We start from the raw sequence: 13,836 nt of genomic DNA, 5'->3' as shown, positions 1-13,836 counted from the left end.
GCCAAGACTTAATGTATCTACTACATAAACATTTCTAAAACTCTTACATAATCTCTTGATTTTTATATTTACATCATGTACAGCTTTGTTCACACATGAGTCCTCTATAAGGTCATACCTGGATGGCACATTAACTACAATTATTTTAAGTCAGGTAGTTTGGAAATCTTACCTCTGAGGGTCGTAATCAATTCCTCACCTTCATTTGCAGCAGTGTCATTTGTACCACTCACAATCACCACATAGTTGTCCTTCTCTAACACAGGATCACAACTTGAAAGGACGTCTTCAGTTTTGGCACCTGGTTTTATAGGTCCTAAAACCTCAGTTTCTGGCTTATGCAGTTCATCCTTGATGCCTTCTGCCATACCCCGCCCTTGACTGTCTGCGTAGAGATGAATTTTGGCGATCTTGACTTTCGGTTGGTTTTCTTCTTCTGTAGGTTACCTCCACTGGATTTTAAATTATTTGGAAAACTTGATGTGTCTTCTTCTGGAACTTGTTGCAATGAGTGAAATCTATTTTGGCACTGCAAAGAGTTTTTTCCTGGTTTTAAGTTGTACGTAGTTTCTCCCATATGTTTAACATTAGGCCTAAAATGGCTATGTGTCACTTCCGTCTACGGCGATCTTTCTTCTCCACTGTCTTCTTTATCATCCAGTTTCTTTATTCTATCCTTGTAAGTTTTCATTTTCAAGTTTCAGAGCACATACGTCTTCTTGTAGCACTCCTAAAATCTTAAGCATAGATTCGTCTCTCTTTCTTGTTGTTCTGCCTCACTATCAGTTTGTTTACACTCGGCACACAGCCACATTCTTCAATATCAGTCCTATTTACAATATTTGCACAACAAAAATGGTACCATTCATCACACTTACGACACAGAATCCCATTTTTAACTACTCTTCTGCATTTGCCACATTTTTCACTGCATCTTGCACCATTATCCACCACGGATATCACAGACTCACACACAGTAGTTGCCATCTTGTTGGCTGAGATCTTGAAAAATTGTTTCAATGTCAGGTGGAATTGGACAGGTTAATACTGACTCGAACCAGCGCAGACCTAAAAATAGAAAATGAATTGTGAATTTGGTGTTGGAATTCCGAAAATCAGAAGCGGCGCTTTAGAAAAGAAGGGAACAATAAGGTATGAAACTCACCTCTAGCTCGATGTAACTGCGTGTGGTGTTTGTGAGGAACTGGATTATGAAGTGTCAAGCAACTGCCAGCAAATGTCAGCTGTTAGGCGGGGCGTGTTAGGTAGGGGAAGGGGAAGTTGCGGTAGCGTGAGACTATATGTCAGTGGGGCGTGGGCTTTGCTGGGGATAATAAGCCAGCGTGCTGCGTAATGTTTTGTGTACTAATTGTTTTTAAGTTATTTATCACTGATATAAGCATATCAAATAAAATTGTAGGTTTCTCCGAAAGATCATTGAGATTGTAATTAGAATTGTAATACTGATCTAATGTAATGAAACATAGCTCCGTCAGGTCTAATAGTAGGCCTTTGTTCATTGTTTCAATGATGTCCAAATCGTTGCTAATACCGTGAAAATTATGTTTGTATTCTTGTGTATGCTGGCCTATTACTGAAAATTTCCTGTACCTAATGGCATTAATATGTTCGTTGTATCTAATATTAAATGATCTCCCGGTTTGTCCGATATAAACACTGGAGCAGTTGTTGCAATGAAACCTATAAACGCCTGATCTATCAAACAGATTGGATACATTAACCAATTTAGAATTATGAAAAATATTAAGGTTTCTGTTGTTAGTTCTAAAGGAAATATTGATGTTTCTTTCTTTAAAAATATTCGTTAGTCGGAAAATGTCAGAGTTAAACGTGAATGCTGCATAGGTTTTTGCTTTAGTTGCTTCTTTTTGTAACTTAGTCCTAGGCCGGTGTTTGAACTTGTAAATTATGTCTTCTACAAAACTTTTGTTATAACCATTGTGGGATGCGATCTTGCGTATAGTGTTGAATTCTTTCTTGAGTTCTGTGTTAGACATGGGTACATTAAATGCTCTTTGTATTAGACTATTATAGGTAGCTCTTTTATGACTAGGAGGATGTACAGAATCTTGTTTGATCGTCGTAGCTGTGTGTGTTGGTTTCCTGTAGATTTTATATCTAAAGAAAATGGGAGTCTGGTGATGGTTAATTCCAGAAAATTTAGGGTCTTATTACTTTCGGATTCTATTGTGAATTTGATATCAGTATCAATGTTATTAAGGTGTGTTAGGGTGGAGGGTGCATCAGTGGTACGTTGGTCCATGATTACAAAAGTATCATCTACGAATCTAGACCATAAGGCTATATTATTGAATGTCTTGTTTTTTCAATTTTTGTGTGTTCCAAAAAATCTAATGTGTATATCAGCCAGGATGCTTGATGCCGGTGAACCCATATATATTTGTTGAAAGTAAAATAATTGTTATTGGTTAAAAGCTTCAGAATTGGCATAAAGTCGTCTATTTCAAGTTGGCTAAGCTGGCTATGAGTGCGCAAGTTTTTTAGGACGATTGGTATGACTTTTTCTGGTTTAATGTCATCATCTTCCTTCCAAGTATTGGGCCATGTGACCCGTTACGATCTTGCATTTTACTTTTTGCAAGACTTGAAAGCAGTCAAATGTCCTTCCGACGGGTTGCTAGCCTGAAGGAAGTAAGACCATTGGTGGGGCTGCCACCTCTCAGCTAATGGACTAGCTGAAATCACAGCATTTCCTCCATAATGGATGTAACGGTTATACCGCCGTGACTCTGTCAACAGGGCATATGTTAGCATACATATTAGTGATATCGAATGAGTGCATTGTATGATATGGTTGTAATTTGACATTATCCAGTTGTTTAATTCTAAAGTATTTTTAATAGATTTACTGGCTTGAAAAGTGTAATGCTTACTCAAAAATTGCTTTATAAATTGCGCTGTTTTATACAGAGGGCTTGGTCTGAAATTTATTATAGGGCGTATACGAAATCCGTTTTTATGTATTTTTGGTTGTGCTTTTACAGTCAGTAAGCCGGGGTTCATATTAATCAATTTGTTCTTTTTGCTATCAGTAAACAAGCATGTTGTATTTTTAAGAATTTGTTTAAGTTGTTTTTGGATAGACTGGGTTGGGTCTTTGTGTATAATTGTGAAAGATTTATCTGTGAAAAAATTTTGTGTTTTAGCTATGTAATTTGTTTGATCTAATATAACGGTAGTGTTACCTTTATCTGCTTTGGTAATAATAATGTTTGAATTTCTGATTTTATTTTTGAGCTGACAGATCTTTTTTCTGTCTTTAAGCTGCAATGTATTTATAATATTAGTTGGTGTACTGAAGATATTTTTAATTTGTTTTCAGCCTCGTACCTGACTTCATTTTGAGTGTCTGTAGGCATTTTACTGATGGCTGCCTCTGTCTCAATTATTAGTTTTTTAGCCATAATTGCGATATTATAATTGGGCCAATTATGTTTAGGTCCTTTGGAAAGAATTTCTATTTCTTCTTGGTCAAAATTGGTTTTTGATAGATTCACGAATGGCTGGTGAAATTGGGCTAGGTTTTGAGTTTGTGTGTTGTATGGGGTTGCGTTTCTAGATGGCCTGTTTTTCGAGTTGAATTCGTTGAGAAGAGCCTGGAATTTTCTATCTAATGTGTTCTGTTTCTGGAAAAATATCTTAGTTAACGTGTTCTGCACTGTATTTTGCAAAATATTCCACTGTGCAGCTGACAACAACTTGGTAATTTTGAGATGAGTTTCATACAAACGGTTGTTCAGAAATATTTTTTCTTATGTAAAAACTTTAATTCATTTTGGAGCCGAAGTTTATTAGTTTTTTCCTGCACTTTTCTTTGGTGTGTTAAAATGTGCCTTCTGTTTTTTAAGAATTTTGGAGTCAATTTATTTGTAATGCATTTTTTGATAAAGTTAATATCCTTGCTCAATTTCCCTATTGTAATATGTAAGCTCTTATAAAGATAGGCTTTACCTTTTGCCTGGTGGGGCAGACTTATTTAATATTAAGAATTTCACAATTCATTTTCTATTTTTAGGTCCGTGCTGGTTCGAGATCAGTATTAACCTGTCCAATTCCACCTGACATTGAAACAATTTTTCAAGATCTCAGCCATAAACATACGGCCTCAGCCATACACTATTATATTTTTAAAACAATATTATGAATGCAGAGTTCAAGCTTAAATTATATCAACACCTAGAAGTTTTTACAATAGTCACACAAAGACTGTGATATTTTTAAAAAAGGAAGAAAACCTTGTATTTGATATTAAACTTACAATTATATATTGTAAGGGCCTGTTTTACATAAATACGTATAACTCACACCTAACCAAAGAACAATGTTCTAGAAATTATGTATTCAACACGTCAGATGTTATTGAAGGACTAATGATAAATTTTATCAGGAAATCCTTGTAATTTTCTAGGCCAATTACAGACAACTATTAACAGATTTTTTGACATACAAGATAATTTTGTGTTTTAAGACGTATTTAACTTTCTAAAGATTAATTGGTCTTTGCTACTTAGTCACATATATTTTAATGCATATATACAAATGTAAGACTCGCTAATCAGAATAGTATGCTCTGTATATATTTTATATTGTACTAATAGTTTTTTTTAAATTTATTCATCCAACATACCTTGCAATACTTTTCTCAATGGCTGATGATGGCACGCAAGATGCCAAAACCGGTACCATAATGTACACCATAATCTATATAAATAAAAATGAATCACTAAATGTGTTTCTAAGAGCAAAACTTGGGAACGGCTGGACCAATTCGGCTAATTCTTTTTTTCAAATACTAGTCGAAGTCCGAGTAAGGTTTTTACGAAGAGAAAAATTAGAAAAAAAAGCTAGGAAAAACGTAAAAGCCCCATTTCTCTTTTTCCGATCAAACTGTTAGTCTCTTTCCTTCTCCCACGTTTGCGCTTAGCGCTGTCCTCCTCTAATCCAGCACGTTAACTTATCATGTCATAACTCCTATTTTATATTCACTATATTTGTAATTTTTTCACTACTGGTTAAAGAACATTTAAGCTCGACGTAGATAAGTTTGCCTTTAAATTTAAATGATAAGAACATGCACTATTTATGTTTCTTTTCAGTCATGTTCAGAGATTTTATGTGCAGGCACGAAAAAGTCAGTCGCTGGCCAACTTCTTTGCTATTGAATTTGCATAGGTGGTCAAAGCAAGGCAAATGGTCTTCGGATATGGAAGTTATCTTTAAAACAAACCCCAAGTTCTTATCTCGCTTAGTTCTCAGTTTGTGACAGGAAGAACGTCTTCTTGGGTTTTGGTTTCGCGCGTGACTCGGCTGTCTCGCTGCCGTGACTGCTGGTACGGATCTCCCAAACATACGCTGTTTTGTCATAGTTGGAGACCTGTCTACCCTGATCGTTTTTAAATCTTCGCTTCTCAACAAACAAGTTCATCGATTTCTTTGGTTGATTGATTTATTTTGTGTGTGCTTCCATACACAGTATACTCATTTCAAGACTCATGCCGCCTATAAGACGCAGGCGGAGCAACTTTGGTTGAAGAACTCGAAATGCTACAAGCCAAGTTAATTTTCAGTCTAATCGAACTGCACAACAACGTGAAGAGCGAAATGAAACTGAAAGGATTTGGATATCACAAATCCGTGCAGCGCGTCGTTCAGCTAATAATCTTGCAAGTTTGAATCGAGCTGCTTTCAGTTACGATGTTTCAATTGACTACAGTGCCTATCAATGCATTGCTATTGGATCTATGAACTCAGTTTGCCAATATTGTAAGGCATTGAAATACAAAAATGAAGCCGCTAGATTGTGTTGCGCAAATGGAAAAGTGAAATTAGTGCCATTGATTCCACTCATTGGTTTCAGTAACAGGAACAGATTCCATACATTTCATTACAAATATCCAAAAATATAACAACTGCTTTGAAATGACTTCATTTGGGGCAACAAATGTACTTCGGGACAATTTCATGCCAACTTTCAAGGTAACATATAACAATATGTTTAATAATAAACCTGTCCTTCTTAATTTACAGATACAAGGCCAAATATATTACAGAGCAGATTCACAGTTGTCGGTGATAGATGGAGACTACAAATTTCTGCAAATTTATTTCATGTGCAGTTCAATACAAGAAATTGATCTGCGTTGTGTTCATAAAAGTTCAGTGAAGAGGTCTATTGTAGAACAGTAACAAACTCTTTCATCAACACAATCAGTTGATTACATTGTTCAGAACTGCCCTGGATCTCATGCCTTCTGAGAGGCCTAATCACAAAATTGTAATCAGAACTATCCATCCGAATTTTTGAACTCGCTGGATGCAAAGTTGTTGCAAAGTTTGGGCTGGGAAGACTTGGGAGAAAGGAGACAAGCTGCTCGACTAAGTGGTATGATCCAAGCTGTCATCAGTGGAGAGATGGCGTGGGAGGACATCAGTAGACGAATATGTTTGGATGGTGTCTTTAAAAGTAGGAAAGATCACAATATGAAGATAAAGTTGGAATTCAAGAGGACAAATTGAGGCAAATATTCATTTATAGGAAGGGGAGTTAGGGATTGGAATAATTTACCAAGGGAGATGTTCAATAAATTTCCAGTTTCTTTGCAATCATTTAAGAAAAGGCTAGGAAAACAACAGATAGGGAATCTGCCACCTGGGTGACTGCCCTAAAAGCAGATCAGTAGTGATTGATTGATTGATCGATTGATTGCCAGGATTGTCGCCTCACATTCTTCAATTAAAGGTCTGATCAGTGGTCATAATGTTGCGACGAACCACGTCTTTGTAATGGCACACGGCTAGCGGTGAAACCATTGCTGAACAACGTGATCGAAGCAACCATTCTAACGGGGAAGACGTTTTGATACCACGCAACCGACTGACATACCATTTGAATTTAAACAACTGCAGTTTCCAGTGCATCTCGCTTTTGCTATGACCATAAATAAATCCCAGGGGCAGTCATTGAGTGTTTGCAGCATTAATCTTGAAAACCCATGTTGCCTGTTCCCGTGTTGGAAAACAGTTTGTTTGTTTACATGCCAGGTAATCAAACAAAAAATATCATGTATCTTCATAGTGTTGATTGGAATCAGTGTTTTCTATGATAGTTATTTCCTGCGAAGAAAGAGGAGTAAGTTTTGTCACATTGTCTTCACGCCATCAACTTATCAAATTACTTCATTTGCAACGGGGGATAATTATGGCTCTGTGAGGGATTTGAAGACCTGCTGAACAGTTCCTATCTATGTTACAGTCTATCAGGGTCATTTCTAGGTAGTGATATGCTGTGACCTATTTCAGCATTTCCTTATTCACAGTCAAGATATTAATATTGCAGGTAATGAAAACACGTTTTTCCAGTAGTTTGTTATTAACTTTTGGTAGCAGTAGAAAATTAACTCATTCGATGTTGATAATGTAGTCATTTGTATTATTCTGATTTTTGCGTACAGTACGGACTGACTTTGAGTTCGTTCCATTGTCATTTATTTTTGACAGAACGACGTCTGTCGGGTCAGCTAGTGTTTATAATAAATATGTGCTGTCTTAATTGAATCACTATGTTAGTGTATTGAATAGGTGGAAACCTTTTATCTTTAATAAGCATTGTATATTCCTTAGTCCAGCGCTTCCAGAAGTCGTTTGACATCTTTTGTCGAACTGCTAACTCCTTTGTCAGGTTCGTCCTTAATGCTGGTTCTGGTCCTGTTGGTATGGCCGTTAATCTTTGTCCGGTCCAGAAATGGGCGGGAGTCAGAGCTTCTGTTTCATCTTCATTCTGAAGGAGGGGTCATGAGTTGATGGCGGCTTCAATATTTACTAGAATGGTGTTAAGCCTTTCCTCGGTTATCAACGCCTTGCCTATCACCTTCCTCAGGCATAATTTTGTAGTGCCAACCATCCTCCCCAACTTCTTAGTAATACCAATATAATGGTCCGTTATTGGACATTATAAATTTTCCAGCTAACTCATTCTTAGTTGCCTGCGTTTCGCCCTCGTGTGCTAAGTTAGGCTCGTCAGTTGGGACTTAGCACACCACCCAAGACGCAAGGCTACTGCATACTGTGGAGGCCACTGCATAGGCTATTTGAAGCCACCAGCAGTGCCAATGCACTATGAGAGCTATGTCTCATTTCCAAAAAATAGATGCCTGCCTGGCCATCAAATGATGTAGATGTTGATTCCCATAGGGAACCTAAAATATTTGTCCTGAATGAGTAAATTTATAATACCAATATAATGGTCCGTTATTGGACATTATAAATTTTCCAGCTAACTCATTCTTGGTTGCCTGCGTTTCGCCCTCGTGTGCTAAGTTAGGCTCGTCAGTTGGGACTTAGCACACCACCCAAGACGCAAGGCTAGTGCATACTGTGGAGGCCACTGCATAGGCTATTTGAAGCCACTTCTTAGTGTCATCCGTCAGGTGGCCACAAAAACTGTTCAACATGAGAACAGCCAGGCATTGAAGGAGGGATCCTGCTCGCGCGCGCCCAGTAATGTGCTGAATGTGTATGGCACTACTTGAAGTGTTGTTTTGTACACATTCAGCACATTACTGGGTCCACTAGCGTGACCGCCTTGGCCCCAGCCGATGGAAGTTTCCTAACAGGCCACAGTGGACACCGGTGTCCGCCTTAATTTATTCTAGTTTTTTATGTTAATTTTTTACTTTTGTGTTAAAAGCGTGGTAGAATGTTGCCACTGTAACACCAGAGAGCAAAAATACATTTTGGCCCATCCCCCCAAATAAAATATATTGTACCTAAATGTATAATTTTGAAGCCTGGTGCATGAATTATAACCGAATGGGATCTGACAGATATTCTATATGGTCAAATTCTGTATAAAGTCGGAAAAGTGCGTACTTTACCAATTTTGAGCCAGCGGACACCTGTGTCTGCCATGGCCTGGCAAAAAGTCTAAAAATAGACACCGGTGGCGCTCAGCGTGTTAAAATCCAAGACACTGATTCCAAGTGCAGCAGATATTTCTCGTGCTTTAAAATACAGCAATTAGTGAGAAACGGCATATCCATCGTTCAGTAACTAAATCACATATTTAAGTAGTTCTTCCTCTATTTGTGGAAACTTGCCACTTTTTGGTCTGCAAAATGCTCTGCGAGACTTGTACACTTTTCTGTTTCCGCCACTAGCGCACGTTGCATTCGGACACTGAATACTTGCGGCCCGCAGCCCTATTTCCGTATGTTTCGGCGTCACTGATCACTGCGAGCTTATACGATGCCATATTACTCGAAAACTTGCTTAATTTGGATAAACAGACAGTTTTGAGATCACAGAAAGCACATGTTCCGCACCCGAAACACTCATAAAATATGTTCGTACGAGACTGGAATAGTGTCACAGGCCACTTCTGGGCTGATTCACTCGCTGAACCAATGCAGTGGTATTTCCTACTAGCTGATAACAGCACTTTAAATTATGCCAGGATATTAATTATGCGAGAAAATATGATTGATAGTATAAATCGCTATCTTTTCACTGATATGAATGTTGATATCTTCTGGTGAGAATTTCTATAATTCTTTCAATGACTGAAACCTCTTGCACCTCATAAATACTTGACTCACTGTCACTTTGAAATATGATATTGTGTGGCGCAGAAGCATGGTACAGTGCAGTTGAATGAAAGAGAAGCAAATAAGTTTTAATAAATCAGACGATAACAGCATTATATCAGACCGAACTGAGCAAAGTGAGAGCGATAAGGAATGGAGGGGGAATGGTGCGCGCAACCAAGTATTGGACAACAAAATACGCCAAAGATTATGCCCTCTTTCTCATGAACTAATTGTCCCATTATCCTGGGATTTGTGCTAAATGAATCTTTGAACTATTGTTCCCGGTTCTTCCACTCAACATTCTTGAAGGAATGATTACCCTAGTTTTCACTGCATTGTGAAACAGCCCATGCAAATACAAGAACGTCGCTTTCATTCAATATAAAATGTGGAAGGTCTCTTCTCCATTAGTGGACTAAAAGGTAAATATAAAGTCAGTGAATATAAACTACATTCTTTTGAGTCTCTACTATAAGCATTTGAAAATAATCTGAGCTAAGCTGTTGTAACAGTGAATTTTTAAAGAGATCACTGCATTTTCTTAGTGCTCATATCTGAATCCCCTCTGTCCACTGGGTAAAGTGGCACTCAGATGTTCCCCGTTGCTGAGGGCTTAACAGTGTCTATCAAAAGGCCCCTAAGGCTACCTAACACAATTAGGGCTTTCAAAATTGATACTTTGTGTGGCGAGAGCAAGATCATCAGCAAACAAGGAACTTCTTGTTAGACATGCACTGATAATATATTGGTCCTATTGGGATAATTACAAAAACATATATTTGTGTTTGTTCTTTCAGTATTGGACTTCAGTTTCCAGTTTGCAGTTATGGTAGCTGGATTCAAGTCCTTATGCAAGCCACATGATGAGCATTATACTGAAACTGTATTGATTCCTACCTTGCATGTGTTTGGAGAAAGTGACAAAGTTATTCCAAAAGGTATATTATATTATATATTACATCAGATTTCTTGCTCATACAATTCTCAAAGTAAAATGTATTTTTTTTCTTCTTTCAGAAAGAAGTATCCAATTAACAAAACATTTCAAGGATCCAGTTGTTCTAGAACATCCAGGAGGCCACTTTGTGCCTGCAGCTGATGCTCAGAAACAGACTTACATTAGTTTCTTTGAAAGTGTTCACAACATTGAAACACGGTGACATATACATCAGGCTAAAAAGAAGATCATCCCAAATAACCATCACATGTGAAATACAATTTTAAAATATGTCCGAGTGCAAGGAGAGCCGAAGATGGCTGCTGTGCTTGATGTAAGATGATGAAACAACTCTTGGTAGTGAGAAGTGTTTATACTCGTGTCAGAAGTAGAGAAGACAGCCACTCAGTGGAACAGTTATTGTTATAGTTCACTGCCATACGACTGTGTCACAAAACTACAATCAAATACCAAATTGTGTGTGTGTGTGTGTGTGTGTGTTTATTGTGAGGAGTTTGGATCGTCATGTCGCCATGTCATTACAGTGAAACCTTTATTCATTGCTTTTTGTGGGATCACGAAAAAATCCTGATAGACGAGGAAAAACCATGGATATGGGAAAAACCAGTTATAAAGCAACTGCAAACATATTACTTAAAAAATAAAGCTCATATACAGAGTGGCCCACTTAAAACTTTCACCGCAAATATATCTGGAACAACAAGAGAGATTGAAAAATTATTTTCACGGGTATGAAGGCAGGGAAGGGGCTAATTAAAGCAAATACTATGAGATAGTCAAAAACTTAAGAAAATGTGATTTTCAACATAAACTTATGATTTTTTAATGGACACCTTGTATTATTTCTTGCACAATCATTAACATGACCAGTCACATAAGGAATGGCGTTTGTTTTATCGCAATAGGTCAATTGCATCTCGAGGTATTGCAACGTGAAGTTGATGCTTGAGATAAACGAAACGCGCAACAGTTGTACATTCCGAGATTCAAGCACGAAACTCATGTTCCTCTTAATCGTGATGTGATTGACGTACTATGATGCGACAAGCGCTACACTTAATGTTATTTGCAATGTTATCAAGAGGGCTGAAAATAAGAATAGGGGTTCCAGCCACACCAAAGGGATATGCAAACAACAGTTTATCTCTTGCGTGTTTTATTTATCTACACAGTACGGTACTCGGTATTGTACTACTTCGGAATGTACATAATTCGTACAGCAAAGTTACTGCAACAAAATTTAATGTCACCGGTCAGTGTAAGCCGACCCATTACACTATTCAATACAACCGTCGTCTCTGAAGGTCTGTACTGGAACGGAACGATATGACAACACTGGTGTATGTGTATGTGTGAGCGGTTCTCTACGAAGAAGGTTGACTAGTTGGAGGTACGTTCGGCTAAACGACACTGGTGTTCTGTACACGGTAATTGGCATCAGTGTTTTAAACGTGTCATTAATTTACCTGTCCATCCTTTCTAGGCATTTGACATGGTTTTCGCAAATGAAGAAATGGTTGACATGTTATTACTTTACGAAGAATGTCACAAAAATGGCACACGAGCAGCACAACTGTATGCACAGCGTTACCCTAATAGACATCACTCAACCTGTCCTATCTTCACTAAAATTGTTAGAAAACTTCCCGAAACAGGAAGCTTGTCTCCACGAACGCAGGTCCAAAGCAAGAGAGTAACACATGAAGCAGCAGAAATAGCTGTTCTGGCAGCCATCGCATTAAATCCTCATGCCAATTCTTGTGAAATGGAAAGACAGATTGGATTCCCTTGAACAAGCCTGCTGCGCATTCTTCACAGGCACAAATACCACCCATGCCACTTGTCCCTACATCAAGGGATTCATGGCAATGACTTCCAAATTCATCTGGAATACTGCCAGTGGGTTCTGCAGCAAGGCCATACATTATGCGTAGGGTACTGTTTACCAATGAAGCCACAATCACACACCATGGGAACATCAATTTACACAATATGCATTACTGGGCAACGGAAAACCCATATTGGCTTCGTCAGGTAGAACATCGTCAGTGGAGCATCAATGAATGGTGTGGTATTGTAGGGCAACACATCATTAGCCCGTATTTCATTGATGGCACTCTTACCGGGCGAAAGTACAGGCAGTTTTGAGACGTACCATACCTGTACTAATAGAAGACCTACCTCTGAATTTGCGTCAGATAATGTGGCATCAACATGATGGATGCCCTGCGCATAATCCCATAGTGGCAAGAAATGCACTAAACCAACAATTCCCAAATCAATGGATAGGATGAGGCAGTCCTGTTCAGATATTTCCAGCGCGATCGCCAGACCTCACTCCATTAGATTCTTTTCTTTGGGGACGTGTGAAAAATGAGGTGTATCAGCAGGTTCCAACAACAATGGACAACATGAAAGACTGTATTACTGCTGCATGTGCTGCACTAACACTAGAAACACTGACAGCAGTGAGTTGATCACTGTTGGAGCGTGCACAGCGGTGTTGCCATGTAAATAGCAATGTCTTTGAACATGCTTTGTAGAGTTTCTGCTGTGAGAAATCTGGTTGCATACTGGCGTACATGTTTGTGTGTTTCTGAGAAGTTTGTTTGTTTTGTACGTATTACTGTACAAATATATGTTTGTCACCACTTCACTGTGTGCAAAATTTCAACTGTAATGTGTAATGTTCAGTAACATGACCTGTACTTGTCATGTAACATTATGTAATTGACGTAGAACTACGTACAATAAACCAGCATTTCCCCCCTGTGCTAGATCCTTAGTCAGCCATTGATTATGTAATACCCCGACTGGTGATAATAAATTTCGTTACTGTTATGTCCATTCTAGTACTGTAGGGTCAGTCAGGGTAATTATGAGACAAAAAAAAAAAAGGAAAAAATGAGACACTCAATTTTTTCTGCTCTGATTAATAATCTCAACACTTTGCCTGAATGATATTATATATTAGTCTTTTTTTCCATTATGGTAAAATAATTGGAAAGTGTCCAAACTATATATCTAGCAGTACACAAGTTTTTCCTGAGTGGTGTTTTTTCTAACCAAAAAACTTTCATGCATTGCACTTTGTCTTTGTATTTTGTTACTCTGGCTCAACCCAAATATCCAGGAAAGTGTTTCTGGTTTTATTTGGTAGTGTAAGGGAGAATTTTCTTTTTCAGCTTGAAAACACAATTTTAAGTTTTTGATTTGAGAAGAAAATTCATTTTTAAAAAAGGGGGGTAAATA

At 37.9% G+C, this 13,836-nt stretch overlaps 1 protein-coding gene across 1 annotated transcript in view; it reads left to right on the top strand.

Moving 5' to 3' along the window:
- Positions 1–13,445, top strand: part of LOC136857525 (esterase OVCA2) — a 55,851-nt gene extending 42,406 nt beyond the window's left edge. The window contains exons 4-5 of the mRNA XM_067136252.2: positions 10,424–10,564; positions 10,644–13,445. Of these exons, the coding sequence (XP_066992353.2) occupies positions 10,424–10,564; positions 10,644–10,786 (284 nt within the window). The 3' untranslated portion in view covers positions 10,787–13,445. The remainder of the gene's footprint in view (positions 1–10,423; positions 10,565–10,643) is intronic.
- The last annotated feature ends 391 nt before the right edge of the window (positions 13,446–13,836 follow it).

The sequence above is a fragment of the Anabrus simplex genome, chromosome 1 (assembly GCF_040414725.1).
Source record: "Anabrus simplex isolate iqAnaSimp1 chromosome 1, ASM4041472v1, whole genome shotgun sequence".
In the NCBI taxonomy this organism is placed as follows: Eukaryota; Metazoa; Arthropoda; class Insecta; order Orthoptera; family Tettigoniidae; genus Anabrus; species Anabrus simplex.
This window is presented reverse-complemented; position numbering and strand designations above follow the sequence as displayed.